Here is a 20,475-nt window from a genome sequence, read left to right as displayed (position 1 = left end):
AGACACTCTTCCTCATAGTCTTTCAGGGTGCCCTCCATCAAGTCGTTCACGGAGGAAACGGGTGAGACGATGGGGGAAGGGGTGAGTGGTGGGTCTGCTCGGGGTAGGGCGTTCAGCGCCAACACGAGTTCACTGGTAGGGGTCGGTTCTACTTTCCTCTCTACAACCTGTGCTTGATAGGCCTCTGCTTCCGCTCGGGGCAACCCGATCAACGTCATCTCGTGTTCACGGGTGGCTTCCATGTCTAGGGCTTCTTTTTCCCCCTTGGGTTTCTTACTACTACTACTCACTCGGCGTCGTTTGCGTCCTGTGGGCACCGCGGCAGGTTGAGTGGCTTGACGTTCCATGTCTGGGCGGAATGATTTGGGTGCACGTCTGGCCTGCCTTTTATAGCCCATGTCTCTGCATCTCGTGATCCTCCTATGATCTTGTTTCCACCAATCCTGACTCTACTTGGGATCTCGTGAGGGTGGCGTGATCGGTGGGTTTACCAATCAGAGCCCACGCTTTCTGTTATAAAATCCGGGGTGGTTCGACGATCGTTTTCAGTCGTCGCGATCCTCTCTTCTTGACGGTAAGCGACCATGGCGTTGAACCAAGTGGGTCTTTTGGCGTACAGTCAGGGGTTTGCCCTTTCCCGAGACGAGTATATTATTCGAGAACTGGCTTTGTGTGACTGGACAGGGCATCATCATGTGTTGTTCAAATACCTGTTACCGAAAGGCGTGTCCTACGATCAATTATCCGAGAAGGCTAAGACGCGTGTCGATCGTCAGACCCGGACAGTGCATGGGTTGCCTTTTAAACCGTCCACGGTGTATAACCGCCAAGAGTTTCATCCCTACCATCAGATCCAGGACGATCTCACCCGTTGGTGTCACCAGTACCTTACCCCCCAACGGCCTCGGGTTGGGGTGTTCACCCTCAATGGTCTGTATCGACTGTTCCAAGAGAGGTTGACCCCCCTCGTGGTCTTGGAAGGGCAGGGGTGTAGGGACTTGGCCAATCTTCCCATTGCCACCGCTAATGTGATGGCCGCCAACGATCAGGGCCGTAATTGGTGCACGGATCATACCGATGGCACTCGTGAGAGTGGGGTCTGGCACGATCATTGCGCGCATGTCCGGGCTTGTCAAATGAGTGGATGGTTACGTCGCCAAACCCATGTCTTACCCACCCTGTACCAAGTCAATGCCCAACGCGTCTTGTGGCAAAAACGATGCGATCGATTATTGGATGTGATCTTATGCAACCCTTGTAAGGATGACAAAGACAAGGCGTTCGCTCAAGGGCAAGGCCTGGATTGGATTCCCGATACTTGCTCCAACTGTCGCCATGCCCGTCGTATTTTCGAACAAACGGTCACGTGTCGGGAATGGCAAACCCCTTTGCTGTACGCGGATGATGAACCGCATACCCTATGGGCGTGGACACCCTTATATCACCCTAATCACTGTTAATTTTTTTCGATAGACCATGCCGCTGACTATTTACACGGGCGGTGCAAAAGGCGTGGATACGCATGTGGAACGATTATGTCAGTTGTATGGGCATATGTGTGTGGTCCTCATCCCACCCTGTCACCCTCGAGCCAAGTCTCTCACGCCCTTGACGCAGTCCGAGTTGGACGCCGCTACCCCTACCGTGACCCAGGCCGCGTTTCGATTGGGTCGACAAGTGCATCATCCCATCAGCCTCCAGTATATCCAACGCAATTATTACGTGATCCAGCCCGCGTCTTTAGTCTTGGCCGTGGGTTATTTTGACGCGTTGCACAAGCATCTATTGGGCGGGACAGGCTGGAGTGTGGTCATGGCCCAGCTCTTAGGCAAACCCCTCTATGTCTTTGATGTGGATCGGGAAGAATGGTTATGGTGGAATCCCACCCAAGGTCACTATCAACCAGGTGAAGGCATGACCGAGGACTATATTGCCCTCCCCACCCTCCAGGACAAGACCGCCCTTGTAGGCACGCGGGAAGAAGACCAAGTCATTTATCCCACCCTGGAACGTTTATTCAAACACCAATAAGACATACGGCTATAGAACACGTTTTTAATCTCAATGTATATCAAGGACAATAAAATTCATGGCTGACATGACATTCATGATCAAGTCTAAGCGTCTCATAACTTTGTCCACCGTGTCGTACGAGGCCTTCCTCCTGCCAATCATGACGGGGTGTTTTCCAAGGGGGACATCGGAGATCCTATGCTTGAAGGTATCAATCACAAAGGCAATACCCTCATTCATTAGGTGGTCGAGATTGGGGGATGGACGGGCCATTTCCACCATCATGCCAATCTGAAATCCAGATATAAAAGATTCTCAACGTCAAGGTCATGAGAAGACAAAGAGTCAAACCACCTTTTTTTACTCACCGAGAGTCGCTGATCCATGAGACGGTGGCAGTGGTGGCAGCCATTTTTTCTAGGGGCATGCAACCGCACCACCACCTGGTTCCACCAACGGTCTTCGCCCAGGTGTTGTGGGAAGCCTGTGATGTCACATTTGGGTAACCCTTTGAACTCCTGCACCACCTTCTTCCGCTTGTCCATGGTGTAAAAGCACTGGACCCAAAACATAATCTTGATCTGCACCTCTAAAGGCAACACGCGGCCAAACGGTTTGTTCCTGGGATCAACTAACCCTCGGCAGTCCATCTTGACAGCGCAAAACTTAGGCAACTGACCTCTCACCGTGGTGGTCCCCTTGTTTATCCTCCAGTCTCCACCAATCACACACTCGCGCTAGACCCTCTGGTCCAGGGAGGATAAGGTGTACCCATGGGGGGGTACCCCTAGAGTCTCCTCTTGTTCAGACTATCCCCACGTGATGGCTCTCCACTCATCTGATTCGCTCGTGGAGTCTCTAAAGCACGTTGCGCGCCCTGTGTGGGTTCATTCCAGTTTGTTCAGTTGTGCTGGTCAAAATGGTGAGCTCGTTGTCGTCGTTGGTGTTATATTCCATGCCGATCGCCATGTTGTTTGACGCCCTGAAGTTGTTGTGGCATACGCCTTTAAGAAGCGATTGTCTGCGCGCCTTCTTCAGACGCTGCACGCATGAAGAACTCCGTGATTGGGCCAAAACGTTGCCGTGGGACCACCCTGTTGCCCGGAAACTCGACCACGAGGTCCATCGCCGCCGCATGGCTGGTAAGTGTCATGGCTTTCCTTTTTTTTCGGGTGTGTGGGTCCCTTTTTTCCCTCATGTCCTTTTTTTTGATTCCTAGACGTGTTCAAGGGGTTTGAGTTTCTACGCACTGTGCTGTGGCCTATCCACTTGTGCCTTTGCCCTCGACGAGCTCGACTCAATTGGGCCGCGCGGTTCTGGGTCCCAACCTGTTCGTGTTGATTTTTATTTTTTTATTAGATTCTTGGGATCATGTGGAGAATCAGCCGGTGTGTCACATTTATCAATGGGTCGCGCATCCCACTCCTGGCGGGGTCTGTAACCATTGTGAGCGGATGATGGAGGGTTTGACCTTAGATGATGTGATTGCTGGTAACCGGGAGGGGTCCCTCACCGAAGATGATATTGTGGACTATGTACAGAGTGGGGACCCCAACCATCGGGACTGGGACGATTGGCCGTTGCGAATGACGTTCCGTATTAATTCGTTTCTCCGGCGCCAGGGTCCTGTGGGTGAACCGGATTTGGCTGCCTTAGGGTTTTTAGAGGATTAATTTTAGTTTAAATTTTTTTTTTACAGCCACGCATTGTTTGTTGCGTCATCATACGCAATGGATCCGCCCTTTGCAAGCCGGTTTTTTTCGTACCAGTATTCCCGTCTTGATTCGACTTTCCACCTCTTTGTAGGCTTTCATTATACATTAAAACAGTATGGAGGATGGATTAGACCCGTGCAATTGCGATGTCATTATAGTACGGTTCGATGTGTAATTAGTCTTCATGAAACGTTTCAGATGTGATTTCTACGATGGACGAATGGGGGTGGATCCTTGCCGTGCAACAACAATACCATATTCATAGTGTTTATCATTTCGTGCAATTCTGTAATCATCCATAGTCTTCATGAGTTCAGCCCATTATTATTAAATTTTTAGATGTGATTACCGAGATTGAAATCTATGGGTACAGATGCTGGATCCGAGACCGCATTGCTTTTTTACTCATGGCTTAGACCATTATTATTAATTTTTTCGTAGATTCGCTTACCATTCTCAGTACCCACAGGGTTCATGGTACTTCCGCTGCATGGTGTTTCCTCGGCAGTATCGTGCAGTGGTACACTGGATCGGGGATTCATCTTCCATTTCCGAGACCCATTAAATTACTCTGTTGTCGTTGTTATTTGAACTTTCGTTTTGTCGGTGACTTACACGTGCCCTGTTATTGGTGCGAGATGTTGCAAGGCATGGGCTACCCACCCCATCCTTAAAAACATGTTTTTTTATTTTTTTTTCAGATTCTCATTTTGTCATGCGAGCCATTTATCTCCCTTTCTTATTTCAGCCATTGCCGAGGTGATAGACCGTCATTCCAGGTCCCTCCAAAATTTGACGGGACGATTATATTTTGTTTGTAAACGGTGCTGGATTTATTTACGGCATGTGTCCGAACTCCATGAACCTTGTCGGGGCTGTGCCATGATGGAGAGCATGGATTGGGAATTTTGAACACCCGGCAGGGGGAGGTCTGCATGGTGGCGCCACCCCTGCTGGATGTTCATGATTATTTTTTTTAAATCTATTTTTTAGATTCTTTTTGGGTCTTACAAGATGTCCTGATTTTCCGAAGCTGGCCCATCCCTCATAAACTTTGTATCATCAATTATCAAGGACAGGCCAGCTTACTCCATTTGTTCAAACTAAAACGTTAATTTTTTTCCCAGAAACGCTTTGGATCTTTCAACATTTTAATTTTAACCAAGATTGGATGTTAATTGAATTGTTTTGTATACAATCTTTTCCGGGCGTGACACCACGAGGGCGTCACACACGTCCCACTTTGTAAACAAGTCTTTTTTTTTTTGTTTTTCTAGTTATTCATTGGACAGTAAGACACCGCCTCGTGCGTGCCAATGGTCGAGTGTTTCTGATTCAGTTTGCTTCTTGGCTCTAAACAATGTCATTTCATTTTTTTTTGTAGGTATTTTTTTTCATGTCGATTTGTTTTTGATCAAACCTTGGTCATTGCTAGGATTCAATCATTATATTCCATGGCCTCATCCGCATTGTATGACTCCTTCAGCCAGGAAGCAAACACCCTATCTTTATTGTGCGTATTGATGTCAAACAATGGGCGTGACGTCATTAGGACCTCACATACGTCCCGGATGTAACTTAGGGTTTACGCGGTACGTTCATTAAAACCCATGCAGTGATGTTGTCCTCAATAGAGTGTGTTTTTATTGACTTCCGGGAATGCGAGGGACTGGGGCTTTGGTTTGAGTGACTCCCTTGTACCCAGGTTCTACGCGGTCCTTTCAAACTATGCCAAGTATGCGGATCCACCACTTGTGGGGGGTCACGTGATTTTTATGCCCATATTTGGGAGCTTTGACGTCACTTTGGTCACATGGGCTGTATGCTTGATTCTGATTGGTCGAGACAATTTTTGCTGCGCTGTGATTGGTTAGTACAATTAGTAGCCTCCATTACTACTACCATGCCTAGGAATCTTCTTAGACCTGACTGATTCTTGGGGGTTTCCATCTCCAGTATCGCTTCTACTTTCTTGGGGTTAACACGTACTCCTTCGGAATCAATGATGCTGCCTAAATACTCGACTGAAGGTTTTGAAAACTCGCACTTCTCTTCATTCAGAGTGAGGTTAGCCTCTTGGAGCTTGTGAAGAGTTGCTTCCAGGTGTTTATCATGTTCTTCAGTCGTTTTGCCAAAGACTAGAATATCATCCATCTGACAAAGGGCACCATCAGTTCCTTCCAGAACTTGTGAGATCCGCTTTTGGAAATGTTCAGGGGCTGAACTTATCCCAAAGGGTAGGCGGTTGAAGCAGAATCTCCCAAATGGAGTGATAAAAGTGGTAAGTTCTGCTGACTCAGGTGATAGACCAATTTGCCAGAATCCTGAATTTGCATCCAGCTTGCTAAACACGGTCGCTCCAGATAGTTGGGCTAGGGTGTGGTCTACACTAGGCAGCAGGTGGAACTCCCTCAGGATGCTCTCATTGAGGTTTGTTAGATCAACACAGATGCGTACTTTCCCATTAGCTTTTGGTACAACTACCATCCCAGCACACCATTCAGTTGGTTCATCTACCTTGGAAATGATTTGCATTTGTTCCATCCGGGAAAGTTCTTCTTTGACCTTTGTAAGAAGGGGTACGGGAACTCTCCTGGGAGTACTGAGTGCGAATGGTTTGGCCGCGGGTTTCAGCTTCATGACGTATCAGGACCTCGAAGTTTTCCAAGTCCAGTGAAAAGTCCTGGAAACTTTGCATTGAGGTTTGTGGCTTCCACAGCATCAACCTTTTGTACTATGGCAAGAGTTTCTATAGCTGGACGACCAAGCAGGGCGTTGCGGGCACCGTTCACTACGAATATCTCCTGCTCCGTTGTTTTGTCTCCTTTCTGGATTTTTCCCACAAAACATCCACGCACAGGGAGTGAAGTATGAGCTGGACCAAACAATGTCTTGCTTGATTTTACGAGGGTTGGAGTCGGTCGTAGCGCTTCGTAGATCTTATCAGGGATTACGGTCACGTCAGCTCCAGTGTCAATCTTGAAGCGAACTTCTGCGTTATTAAGCATCAGATCTACTGACCAAAAGGTGTTGTTCGTTTCAGTTCCTATTTCACCAAGAAACAAATTTTCATCTTCTTCCACTTCGCCAACCGTTTTGGACGATTTACAGTTTCCCAGTGGCCTCTCTTTGAGCACTTGAAACAAGTTGCGTCTTTAGCTGGGCAGTTCGCTCGCTTGTGAGGCGGGAGATTTCCGCAGCGTTCGCAGCGTGTCGAAGAAGGCTGAGAAGGCGGTTTCTTTAGCGGTGTTTTCTTAGGTTTCGGCCCATTTTCATCCTTGAGTTTCGGAGGGTTCTTTCGTGTTACCTTGACCGCGTCGACGTTTTTCTTTGCATCTTCAGAATCCTTGAAGTCGTTTCTCAAAAGGGCTTGTTGCTTCTTTACAGCTTCGCTTTGTCGAGCATGATTGATCGCTTTAGCCAGAGATAATTCCGGGTCAAGTTGGAGTTTCTCCGATAATTTTGAGTCTTGAAGGCCCACCACAATTCGGTCTCGGATCATCTCGTCCTTTAGGGTTCCGTAATCGCAGTATTCAGCGAGTGCGTGCAGTGCTGTAATAAATGTGTCAACAGTCTCGCCATCTTCTTGGCGGCGCCGATTGAACTTTGCTCGCTCAAAAATAACATTTCGGCGAACCACAAAGTGTTCATCAAACTTCGTTTTAACGGTGTGATATTGTTTCTGCTGCGACGTGGAAAGTTTGAAGGAGGTCAAAATATCGTCTGCTTGATCTCCCATAGCGTAGATAAGCGTGTTTATTTGGCTCTCTTCTTCTTCTTTCGCCAGGCCAGACGCTTGGCGGAAACGTTCAAATCTTCGGCTCCATTTCGGCCACTCTTCTTGACGACTGAAATCAAACTTTTCCGGTAGCTGGACTCGGAAAGATGTCATGGTTCGTCGATCCCACTTCTGACACCATGTAATGTTATTGAGAGGCGAAACAGGCTATAACACAACAGCTTTAATCGAGCTAGTACAAGTACAAGGAGCACATGGTAAAAACAGCCCGCCCGCTAAGACTAATGGGACATCTAAAGCGATTACATCACATCAACTTGTGATGTTTTTAGCTTTCTTTTTCCACTGGATGTACAAAATGAAATTCAGCTGCTATCAGGAGTCTTCTGTTATTCATGACTAGTTTGTTTATTGGGTTTTTGGTTGAGTCAAAGATGGAAATCCGATTTCGGATGGCATCGTTTTCGTTTTCATCTTGCTTAATGCGTAAGAGGGTTTTCAAAGTCTGAAGCGATACTGGCCTTACTTGATACCTTTCAGGAGCTGCATCTCGAGTGGTAAGCCTAAGTAATAATTGTATTTGATGTTTGTTTTTATTCCTGATTTAATGAAGTCGAGCGTAGTTTATGCGGCTATTTTGTTTACGCACGTTTGTAAGATTTGAGACAATGATCTGACCGAGTATCAGGTTTGTTATAAGCTTACAGATCTTTAAAAAGCCTTTAGACATTTTCTCACCGCAAATAGAAAGAAAACGTTTCAAAGAATATTTAGTTATAATTCTAACTGTAAAAGAAAGGTTTGAGCGATTTTCTTGCCTCGAGTTCGTCTTTGAAAAAAGCAAACACCGGGAAGCCGGCTTAAAACATAAACTTCAGCTTTAAGCTCGAAGACTCAGGATTTTTAGAGACACTTTAATACTTGTCTTCCTGAATGAAAATTGTCGTCTCTGTATATGTTTCACCGAATTATATTTCTTTTATTGATTGTTAGTACTCTCTCTTGTAATTTTAATCGTTGTTTTCGATTGTTTTCAGTCTTTCAGTAAACAACGCTTCCCGGAGTACTCAAAATGCCGCGCGCTAAACCGTTTTAAACTAAAAAATAAACATAATAAATTCTTTATTATGTTGGAGCGTAACTGTGTTAATGTTCATTCAAACACTCGCCACTGCTAGCACTGTAAAAGTCAGAACCGGCTGGCCGTATAGATGATTTTGAAAATTTTTTCAACTGTTTACGGCTAAAGCCCACGCGTGCTTCGATCGTCCTGAATAGCAATTTGTATCACAATATTGTGAAATACTGCATTCTGTTGTCCGAGGTCTGTAAGATAGAAACAGTGCCTCATCGCCTCATAGTACTGTTTCACCTCAGATGTGATGTATAAATGATATAAAAGGTTGGTTTACACGCACCCAGATTTGTTGGCAAGATTTTGTAAAATAAACTTGTCGAACGCAAAAAATTCGGCCGGAATTTTTTTTCCAGGCCTAATTAATCTACGGTGATCAAGAGCCATTATGGCTCTTAATAAATGTGATCGAAGATGATTGCCAGTTTTTGGGTGTACTTATGAGGCTATCAACTCGATGTGAGATTTGGTTTAAATTATAAATTTATTAATGGGGGCCTCGCTTTTAGCCCTGGCTAAATCTATATATTATATTTTGGAGCTCGGTTATAGGCTAGTGACCGTTCCACACGGGACAACTTTCCTCCCTCCCGGGGCCAAACCAGCGTTCATTTGTTCTTGGATCACAGTGTTCCATGAGGCACAAAGTGTCAGGGAGGCAGTTTGAGAATTGAACGGACCAATTTAACTTTTACCTTGAAAACATGTGGCAAAGGGAATCTTAATATCAAGGAAAATGGCACAAGTCGACGTCATAGTTATCTCTGATGAAAATTTAATCTGTCTCGGTTGTATTTTTTCCGCTTTCATCAGACCCACATTGTATGTGGGTCTGATGAATGCGGAAAAATTACAACCGAGAACACTGAAAGAGGTTAGCTTATGCTTAACAAATGGAAACCTGGTAAATAATTATAACACGATCCGATGGAAGGGAGCGGGGAGGGTGTAAAGCCCTATTAATCGGTTGTCTATTTTTATGATCGCAAACCTTTGATTGAACGAACTGTTTACTGATGGATTTTTGGGGACTTCAACTATGGTAGCTTTTACCACTGGCCAAGGAAGCAAGTGAGATTTTTCTTTTAATTTGGTGCTACCAGAATCACGTCTCAGCGGATATATGCCATCCCATTTTTCTGAGTCTACAAAACCTGACTAATGACTCAATGTGCGTGACAGAGAGCCATTGATTGAAAAACCAACAATGTGTCGTTTATAGATTCCAATGTGGCCTGTGTCCATGCGCGGCATTTACATGAACTTGAAGATCGACATGCGGAGCAACCTCGACGGCTTGCGAAAACCTTACTTATAAAGTGAAGTCACGCCGTTTCAAATTTCATGACTCCATAACATCTCGTTCAATTTCTCAAATGTTGGCGGATTTTTCAGGAGTTGAATTCAAAATCATTGTATCTAAGTTCAGAAAAAGATAAAGAGAATTGTTGTCTTGTGTTCTCGCCCCCTCCCCCTAGAACTATAATCCCCGACGCCCGCCCCCTCGGCACATTTGAAAATCAAGATACCCGCCATTAATGGTAAGACGCGCTGTATCTCGACGATCTCACGAAAAAATAGGGGTCTGTGAACAGTCTAGAAGTTACACGGCGTCGTACAACGACGCCAAAGAAACGCGTAAAAACTGAACGTGATATCGCGTGTAACCAGGCCAGGCCCTTCATCTAAACCAGCAATCAGACTCTCCATTCATGCTATAAAGTATTTTTTGTAATTTTTTATTGTCGCAATCTCTAGCATGTTAACAACACTGCTTTAAACATTTGTCACATTCTACATTTTAGCGAAACTCGGATTAACTATCATTGATAACAAATTAGAAGGTCCCCAATAAATTTCTTCAATCCCATCATCCCAAACAAAATTTTCGTTCAATCCCTCAATCCCGATGGCTTCGTCGTCCGGTTATATCCAGTGTATAGTGCCAATCACAAATCACGCTAATAAAATCCCGAATCCCGGCTTCCAAATACGGCAAATCCCGTATCCCTAAAACCCATTGGAGACCCTAAAATTAGTTTAAAACGGAATTCATAAGGAAATTGAGTAATTTTAATTTTCAGGTGACAAAAACCTAATTGAACCAGAATAATTTAAAGCACGTTACGTTCTTTTTTACATTAATTTTTCAAGGGCTAAAGGTATAAAAACGAATGCAATATTCTTTAAATTATTCTGGCACAAGGTTTTTGTCTAATGAAAATAAAATTATCCAGTTTCCTGGTGGATTTCGTCTTAATAACCTATAAAAGTAATCATATTGATATCATAAAATAAGCTGCAATGACATTTTTAAATCCTATTGTGCCTTTTCAGCCAAGTGAGTATTAAAAGGGGCCAGCCCTTTTATTCTCTCTCTTGTTGGCAGCTTGCGTTCAAATGCCCCGTTCTAACATAATATAATCTGGAAGAGGATGATTGCAGTAGGCAGGCCATCAGGAATTTAGCGTACTTTTCCTAGAATGGCATGTACGGCTACCTTTATTATTTCTCCCGTCCTTCATAGGAGCAATCCTCATCCCAGATGGTCAAATTAAACTATCGTCTGGAGAGGAAAACATGGACCATTAATCGTCTGAGAAACTGACTTGCCCAGAGAAGGTTGGTTTAAACTCGGCGAATATACTACTTAGAATTTGGTGATAGCAGTAACACCAATGTAATCGTCGAGGTTCAATAAAATCTAATTCAAATCTTAATGAATTTAGACGAAGGAAAATCTATGAATCTCAAGAAATCACAAAATAACAGAACATGCTTACGATCAATTCAAACAATATTTGTTGAGAACTGTATGAATATGAAATGGCAGGCAAAATCTTTGGGGAAGAGCTTCTGAGTGTGAACCCTTTCCTTAAGTGGCAGGCAAGAACTTTGCGACAGCGTTTCTAATCCTTTCTTTGCTTATACTCTCAATCTACTGTTCATGAACCCTTATATAATAGTTTTGCTCTTCTCAGCGCATGTTTCCTTGGACCCTCAAGTTAAAAGGATTGTTTAAACTTCAAGTTTCCTTGATATCTACCGGGATAACAACTGGACTGCAAAAACAGCCTCGATCATGTTGTAGAATGATTTTAAATCCGAATAATCAGTGAATTCCAAATTGTAGACACGTTTCCTTGTAATGACAGAAGCGATTTGCCTCAGGTTTCCACTGTGATGGGCTCCAACTCTTCGCTTTCGGCCGGCATACCTCCTAGCATTGGCGACTAACATTCCTGGTTGGACCATACAGAGATCTGTTGTAAGAAAGAAAAAGGATCTTTCTTTGTAAAGACTTGACCGCAAGCATAAGCTTAAAGTCTGTTTACGAGGAGTTATAACGGCAATTTTGTATTGAAACAATTACATAACTTGTAAAGCGATTCTTTTTTGACCTTGACTGATTACGCACGAATTGAAATAAGACAGAGAACAAACAATTTTAGAAAGTGTTTTATTCCACCAGATTAAATATTTAGGTTATTATTATTATTATTATTATTATTTTTTTTGAGTGGGGGGGGGGGGGGGGGGGGGGTTGGGGGTGGGGCTCACTTCTTTGGGCCTTGGGTGGACTTGTTTTCCTTATCCCAGGCACTAAAAGGCCATAATAAAAGGTCCTTAAAAATAAAGTACAGTAAAACCCTGCGACTAAGAACCTGGATTTTTCCAAGTTAGTGTAAACAGGTTCTTATATAAATGGTAGTTAGCACATAAATTTAGCCTATTTAGCTTCTTAATTTTCTAAAGAAAAAATACAATGTAGATAAGAGTATTTAGTGGTTCAGCTTATTCCTCATTATAAAACGTGCATACCATTGCATTGCAGTTGGAGTGATAAGGCACCCATGTCTCGAAAGAGGATTCTGAATGTTGACATATCTTATCTACCAAAGTGTACAGAATTTTTTCACAGATTTTAGAAAAAAAGAACCTGTTTCAAATTTAGGCTAAACTGGTTCTTATTATAGAGGGGGCTTAACTGGCAAATTTTACACTAGTAACAGGTTCTTAAAGTCCAGGTTCTTAGTCGCGGAGTTTTACTGTAACCATAAGGGTATAATGTTCATACCTTTCAAGTCAATGATCTTTTTTGTTTTTTCCGTTTCATGTGTCTCTCCTTCATCGGCTTGTGAAGTTAATTCAAGTTTGTGAACGTCCTCCTTGAAATGAACTTCTCCAAAATGAGGCTTTTTATGTCCTATATTTCAATGAAAGGAGTTGGAAAGTGAAATACAGCATACTTAATGAAACCTTCTTAATGAAATAATCGAAAAGCGGAGGACAAAAAAGCAATGGTCTTGGACCTGATTGTAAATGTAAATGTAAACTATTTTTGTTTACAACTGAACACTTAGGAGTCCTCAAAAACTCTTTGAAACGTGTCCGTGCGTTCCAGGTCGAATTAGAATTAGAAAGTGTTGGTTTTTAAGGAGAGAGGAAAACCGGAGTGCCCGAAGAAAAACCTCTCGAAGTAAGGGAGAGAACCAGCAACAAACCCAGTTCACATATAGCGTCGATGCCTGGATTCGAACCCAGGTCACACTGGTGGGAGGCAAGTGCTCTCACCACTGCGCCAGCCTTGCTCCAAAGGTAGCTATGGTTGCTCCTACCCTCACAGCAAGGGTGTCTATGTTAAAGAATCACAAGGAACAACACATTTTGAATTTAGTAAAACGTGAGTGGCAGGTAAATAAGAGCAAAGCATCCAAAAATGCTGAAATTTTTTTTTTTACTATGTAAATTTGCAAAATTAAGTTTTATTAATAAGCTCTGGCGCATACATCGATTTCACGCAGCCATGTGAAACACACTGTAAAGTATTCTCGTATCTTCAGCTGAAGCAAAGATTAATAAAAAGTAATTTGCAACAACCTGCGTCAACTCCTTGGCGTTCAAATGGACAACGCAACCTTTTAATTTACCTTACGTTGGCCCTTTTGGGTAGAAGTCCAGACCTACCTTTCTCTGAGTGGAGGAATACAACTACTCCACTGGAAAGCTTTTCTACGGCTCGTCTCTGACTGAACGTTCTCGTGGGTCTGGGGAATTCTGGGTACAGCAAACGGTATTTGAATATTAGAGCAGTTGCTAAGATACTTCCAGTAACATAAGCGTTAGGCGATTCACTCATGCAATAATGATTTACAGGACAAACGAGCACACTTATCCCACCATCAACCAACTGGCCCCAAATCTCTTCGACGCTATCTGATGATCTGGGCGAGAAACAGGTATCTTGGCATCTGAGGAACACGAGTGGACCTCGGTAACGGACCTATTGACAAACGGGAGATAAAAAAATGCTTTCATAAAAGGCCTTGAATCTTGAAAAGTTCTTTGTTTTCACAAAAATTATATGGGCGTGGCAAATCTTTGGAACTCATTTAACTTAAGTTTTGTTATAAATGATAGCTAACGATGTTTGTCGTCCAAGCATTCAAAAAACAAGAAAATATTTAAAATGAATATTATTTTTAGTAACAGTTCGCAAAACTCTCCAATACTAACCTCGTGACAGATTGGTTGATTTTTGATGTTGGTACGTGACCTTTGTTTAAAACAATTCTAAATCTGAACATTAATAAACGGAGACGAAGCCCATACCTCTGCGGGCTGCCACTCTAGATGTGTCCTACTGGCAACCATTTGATCCTTCAAGAGAGACTCTCTCAGTGTTCTCAAATTGTGGATCGCTAAACCCCTTTCAAGACCCCGTTTTTCTAGCTCATCAAGGATCCATTCTTTAGTGTTCTGCTCTCTCATCTTATGGTATTCATCGGATGTCATTTTCAGTGAGTCTATTGCCAGCTTTCTCAGATAATTTTCAAATTGGAGCTAGAGGATAACAATTGGCCGTTAGAATTTGTTGTCACGCTATATATCCAACAGAAACATTAGTTCACTATTTTTCTTGTCAGAAGTCATGCATATATCAAACAGAAGACCATACTAAAAATGAGGAGACAGTGCTTCATACCACATATCAAACGATGAAAAGAGAGGTGAAAATTAAACAGTATCTTTTGTGTGAAATAACCTCTCAAACAAAGTGTTTTTGTTTTTCTAAAGATATTCAAACACGCCATAACGCATGATTTGTCAGTATTGTAAGCTTCTGTCAATGCCACAAAGACCATTTTAATGTGAGACAACTTCTTAACACTAGACTCCCCTTTTAGACCAAGGTAATGACAAACCTCGACATGCCGACGCTGCGAATTTTCATGTTCCTGCATTGAAGGTAATCTGCTGCTGACTGTCCGTGACTGCAGGACCCAGGGAAATGTATCAATCATTGCCACGAACTCCACCCTCTGATTATGTTCTGTCATCAGGGAAGTCATTTCATAGGCGAGTAGTCCTCCGTATGAATATCCACCCAAAAAGTAGGGGCCATGACGCTGTTCCTTGGTTATTAACTGAACGTAATGTGCTGCAAGTTCACGCACTCCACCCCAGTCCTCACTTACTGCTGCTGGGTCTGTGTAACCCAGTACGTAGAAGGAAACTAAGTCCTAAAAAAAACGAACGAAAAAGAGGCCATATTTAATAAACACTCTGCTAACATACTTATGACATCATAAATCTCCGCAAAATATGCTTTAGTATCTGAATTTACCTGTCCTTGAAATCCTGTCGCAATCGGCACCAAACTCATCGCGTAACGATGCGACGGATGGACACAGAAAAACTTTATGGCTGAGCCCTCTGGAGTGTACAGCGGTACAACCTGTATTCTGATTTCAGACGATTCAGTTATAGGCGATACGTCATCTGTTGTCTGTACTTGCGCCTGCTCAGCCTCTTGTCTGTTATCATTTTGAGGCTGGTCATTGGTTGGAGGATTTCCCTGACTTCGTTCAGTCATCTTGGCAGTTATGTCTCTTCCCAGTTTAAGAGGAGTTGTGTCTGGCTGCATGAAGTAGAAGACCTGAAACAGAAGGCCTCTTTTATGAACTTTTTGTACAGGGAAAAACTCCTTGGCAGTAGGTCCCAAGCAATGTTGGTTTGGACCTTAGAGGCAGCGTGGCCGCGCTGTTAGAGCGCCGGACTTGTAATGCAGAGTCCCTGAGTTCAAGTCCCGCCCTGACAGCTAACTCGACCATGCTTGTAAATAGCCATCTGGTTTGCCTCTCTCCAGCTGGGATTGTTAACCCTATTATGTTTGATATACATAATTTGTTTGAGGAATTTGCTCGACCCCAATAGCATTAGTGCTATAAACACTGCCTAGGGTAAATAAGGGAACTTTTGTTTTACCTTTAGACCGACCCACCACATCTCATTACAACTTTACAGCTCTGTGTAAACAGCTATGCACCTGGCCGACTTGTGACGATATTCACCTACATGTCATAACTAATAACCAACGTGATAATCAAGGAATTATTTCTTACCTCAAAGGAAACTTGCAGATTCATTTCAAGCTGCATCTTTAGCGTCAAGGCCGCGGTGGAGTCTACTCCATAGCTATACAAGCTTGTGTTGAGATCAGTCTCTGATGGCGAGGGATTTCCAGTCCATTCACTCATTGTCGCAGTAATGTATTCGTTTATGAGCTCTGCCCTCTTTTCTCCGTCTTTCTCTAAAACAATTTTTTGGGCCAGAGACTCCGTTGAGTTTGTTTGGTTGTCGGGAGCATTTACTGTTGACCTTAAAATGGACAGTCGCGGAGTTTTCTTCAGCCCCGTATTGCTCTTCAAGAATCGAGGCCAGTCTGCATCAAACATTGAGATTTGACAGCGACCAGGGTCTTCAGTTAACACTTTCACCATGTGCTTAACACCTTTGAACACAAATCATTCATTAAGTAAGGCTGCAATTTATTACATTTATGTAAATTACTTTTGTCGTATTTTTTGAAAGGTGATGCCCAACAACCCCCTTAACACTGGTATCATATCTTTTTAAGTCTGCCTTCACGTACAGTTTTACATGTGTATAATCTTTTTCCAAACTATGTCTTCTTATAGAACAGTTAGCCGCAAGCCTACACCAATCGGTCAGGCCATTTCCCAATGACGTTTTGCCCTAGTAAGAAGACATCAATTAATGCTGTACTATTTAAAACGCTCATAGTATTTTCGTCGATCGTATACGCTTACAGTAAGTTTCAACCCACCTTCCCTTGCATCTACAAAACCCAATCCTGCTAGGGTCATCAGTTTTGCGATTCCAGTTTCTCTTTCCATTACACCAGCCCCACTGATTGGTCCCCAGTTTATTGCAAGTCCGGGAAGACCAAGCACATGTCTCCGGTACTGAGCGAGAGAATCTTGGAAAGCATTGCAAGCCGAGTATGAAGATTGTCCCATGTTACCCACGATTGACGCCATGGACGAAAACATCACGAAGAAATCCAGATCCATCTCTAAGCTCATTTGGTGTAGCAACATGGAGCCTAAAAATGGAATTAAAAAAATTCGTTTTCGTTACTATCAGCCGAAGTTTCTTATAGAGAACACTGTTTCTATTTTCTTTAAAACTGTTTTCAAACCTGTTAGCTCATACCGACGTCTAAAACACTGGCGTCGACAACTGCTGAAAACAATAAGCCTGGAAGGATCTGAGAAGTTAGGTTGGTTTGCCGTTTTACCTTTGATTTTTGGGCCCATAACTTCATTGAAATGCTGAAATGTCAGGTCTTTGATATATTCGTCTCTAAGAACCATAGCAGTGTGTACAATGCCTGCGACATCTGGAAGGGACTGAAGGCGCTCTTTCAAAGCCAACATTTGTGTTTGGCTGGATACGTCTACTTGGAGAAGCCATCGGAAGAGAAAAAAATAAATGAGTTGATTACTGAAGTCAAGCAGTGGAACTTCCAGCTCAGCCACTTTGGGGAAATAGATAAGCTGCCGCTGACGGAAGGTGGCCGTTAAAACAAGAACATCCACCGAAACGCAAAACGTCGCCGTTGTGGAGGGGTAGAATTTCACTCTTTACGATTGTTTATTAAGAAAATGTCTTACATGCACTTGTGTGATCAGTGGCAATAATCATTTCACTCATGGCGAAACGTTATTATTTATGTGTGAAAAAGTATCGTTAATGTTGCTGAGACTAAAAGAAGTCCTACTTTAAAGCAAACGTTAATTTGCAATTTTAACATTCTGAAGTCAAAGTATGTAAAATTCTTATGAATTGTAGACATATTCTGAAATATTTTTCTAAAATGTTGTTTTTCGTGAGTAAAAAGGTTTGATGACTTAGTGAGGTTGCGAGAAATCTACCTACCTGAATTATATGGATCGTTGTACCGGTGCTCCTTTCAATCTGACGCACCTCTTGAATTTTGGAATCGGAGGGCATGGAGCAGCCGAGAAGTACGATAGACTTTGCACCGTTTTCTGCCATCCATCTGGCGACTTCAAATCCAAATCCTCTCACTCCTCCTGCTACCAGATAGGATTTGTTTTCTTTCAAACCACACCCATCTAAGCCTTGGGGTAGCACTGGGATGCCCTGAAGGTGATCCCCTTCTTCAAATGTTCCAAGTGACTGTATGAGAAAAGAAATGTCCAAGGACTGTGGTTCAATATCTTTAAAAGATGAGGGTTTGTCAGTGGACTCGTTTGCAGCTTTGATTGATACTACAAAGTCTACACACTCAACCGGCATTTCGAAAAGCTGTTGTGAGACTCCGTTTTTCCCCAGAATTTGTATACTTTTCATGGTTAGCTCCTCGAATGCCGTCGGCGATCGTAAAACGTCTAGTATATTCTCTCTCTCATACTTGAAATTCTTGTTCGCAGGAAAGATGACATCTCCCTCAAACTCAGTACTCAAAATAACTACTTTTCCTCCCCTTCTCAGACTAAGACCACTCCTAAGAAGGGCATTTGGACCCGGTGGATTTAAGAACAAAACGGCGTCAAACTGGTCGATCGAATCATCATTGTAGGCTGGGGAACTCTGTCGCTTTACACTCTCTGCACCCAAATCAGTAAGAAGCCTTTTCGTGGATGAACTGCAAGTGTCTGGGATTGTGCAGCACACTCTGTGGCCCAGTGTTTTTCCCAGAAATACTGCTGCTGGTCCGGGACCACGATTGGCTTCATTTATAAGAAGTTTCTGTTTTTCGGCGCCAGCCGCTGCTTTTTATAGAGCGTGAAATGCCAGCGCCAGGCATGCTGGAAGGTAAGTGGCTTGTTCGATTGTCAGGTTGGGAGGTTTCAAAAACACACTACTGAGGTGTATTGGAATAAAACGTATTGAATTCCCGCACTTCCCAGAATATTTTGGAATTTTTACGGTGGCCTGAAGTTACAGGGCATTACAAAAAAATTCCACCTCTATATCTCAGTTTCAATTTTTTTTTATTCCTAGCCATTGAGGGAAAGGCAGAAATACGGAATTATAGAATTTTTGAGCCTGCGATATAAATCGGAAATAACACCTTAGGTGTAAAAATTGACACCTCAGATATCAATTTTCTGAAAGCTCAGCTCTAGCTTGATAGGCCTGTGTAATTTTTATTTTGCAAAATTCTTAATCATTTAAGAAATAAATTTTTCAAATGGAAGGGTTTATACCTTAAACTTATCAATGCTTTTTATGGTCAGTAACTTTTTGAGTGCTAAGATGTCCTCTGAATGGAGGTTAAACCCAGGTTTCGGGACCCAAAATGTCCTCTTCCCAAACAGAGGTGTCCCTTCAACAGAGGACAAAATTGTGGACATGTCCCTTAAATAGATGTGTCCCAAAGGAGAGGTTACACTGTAACTGAGAGATGTAAATCAGTGCATGGTAATAGACAGCTCTTCACAATAACCAACCAATGACCAATTAGCTGGATATATGATTTAAGAAAAATCAAACAAGCAACTTCCACCCCCGCCCCCCCGATTTAATCCTCTACCCAGAGCGCCAAGCTGCAACTATTTCCATCACCATGGCAGGCAACAAAAAATTCATCATTTAAAACTCCAACAAAAGTTGTCAAACTGCAGTGTTTAATTAATGTTTATGGTTTTCTTGTGTTTAAGTGAAATTAACGTTTGCAAGAAATATTATTTACACTCTGAATTCTTTAATATTTGCCTTTCTCTCCCTAGGGTTATTCAGGTTTCAGAGTCATGGCAAAACAGGGCTTGAAATTAAAAAACAATCTTTCCGTCGAACTGGAGAAATAAAGTCAAATTTTTAGTCGCCAGTTTGCATAATGTAAATGACGCAGCTCTTAGTATGGTGCAATCTATCAGATTTGATTGTTTGAAAATATTGTGGACAGAAGTAGGTGTAAATTTGGAGGTTAACTGGCTTTGTTTACGTGATTTGGCACATAAAATGTTTGTTTTAACTTTACTCTTTTAATTTAAATCTAACTCATAGAGAAATCTGGTCTCCAAAGTGGTGACTAACCAGGGAGAAAATGTTAGTCGTATGTGACTGTATCAGTCACAATTTCAAGCCCTACAAAACCTCAACAGACAGACAGCCCCTTTGATCATTCCATCCACCTCATCTAACATTGTGTCCATTTTTCTGGTGACAATATTTTATGCTTGCAACCACATTAAGATTTCAGGTTGCCAGAAGACAACTTTGAAGAAACTTTAGCTTGAAACACTGCACAGTTTACCTTAAATTTGAAATTAACACTGGTGGCAAATATTGAGAATGAAAGGTAAGGCAGATCTGACAGGTATACAATTCTAAATCACAGGACAACAGTACAAAGGGCAGAGGGTAACATTTCTGAGTAAAAACATAAATAAATCCTCAAAGTCTATCCTTATCAGAATAACCTTCCTCAAATGAACAGTCTCTATAACACGGTGGTCAAAATTAATGAATCAAATTTCACTTAAAATTTTCAATACCTCGAAAGTTCACACATGTGTAGTTTTCCATGACATAAC

General features: G+C 42.7%; 1 protein-coding gene across 1 annotated transcript; it reads right to left on the bottom strand.

The window, feature by feature from the left end:
* Positions 1-10,851: 10,851 nt before the first annotated feature.
* Positions 10,852-19,293, bottom strand: LOC140932804 (fatty acid synthase-like). The gene is given in 11 exon segments (XM_073382314.1): positions 10,852-11,865; positions 12,681-12,809; positions 13,571-13,886; positions 14,216-14,446; positions 14,809-15,126; positions 15,231-15,542; positions 16,009-16,397; positions 16,734-17,012; positions 17,208-17,366; positions 17,845-18,871; positions 19,147-19,293. Coding segments are annotated over 11 exon segments (3,528 nt in total). The 3' UTR covers positions 10,852-11,644.
* Between the last annotated feature and the right edge of the window lie 1,182 nt (positions 19,294-20,475).

The sequence above is a fragment of the Porites lutea genome, chromosome 1 (genome assembly GCF_958299795.1).
Source record: "Porites lutea chromosome 1, jaPorLute2.1, whole genome shotgun sequence".
In the NCBI taxonomy this organism is placed as follows: Eukaryota; Metazoa; Cnidaria; class Anthozoa; order Scleractinia; family Poritidae; genus Porites; species Porites lutea.
Note: the sequence above shows the minus strand (reverse complement) of the source record. Positions and strands in the feature narration are given on the sequence as shown.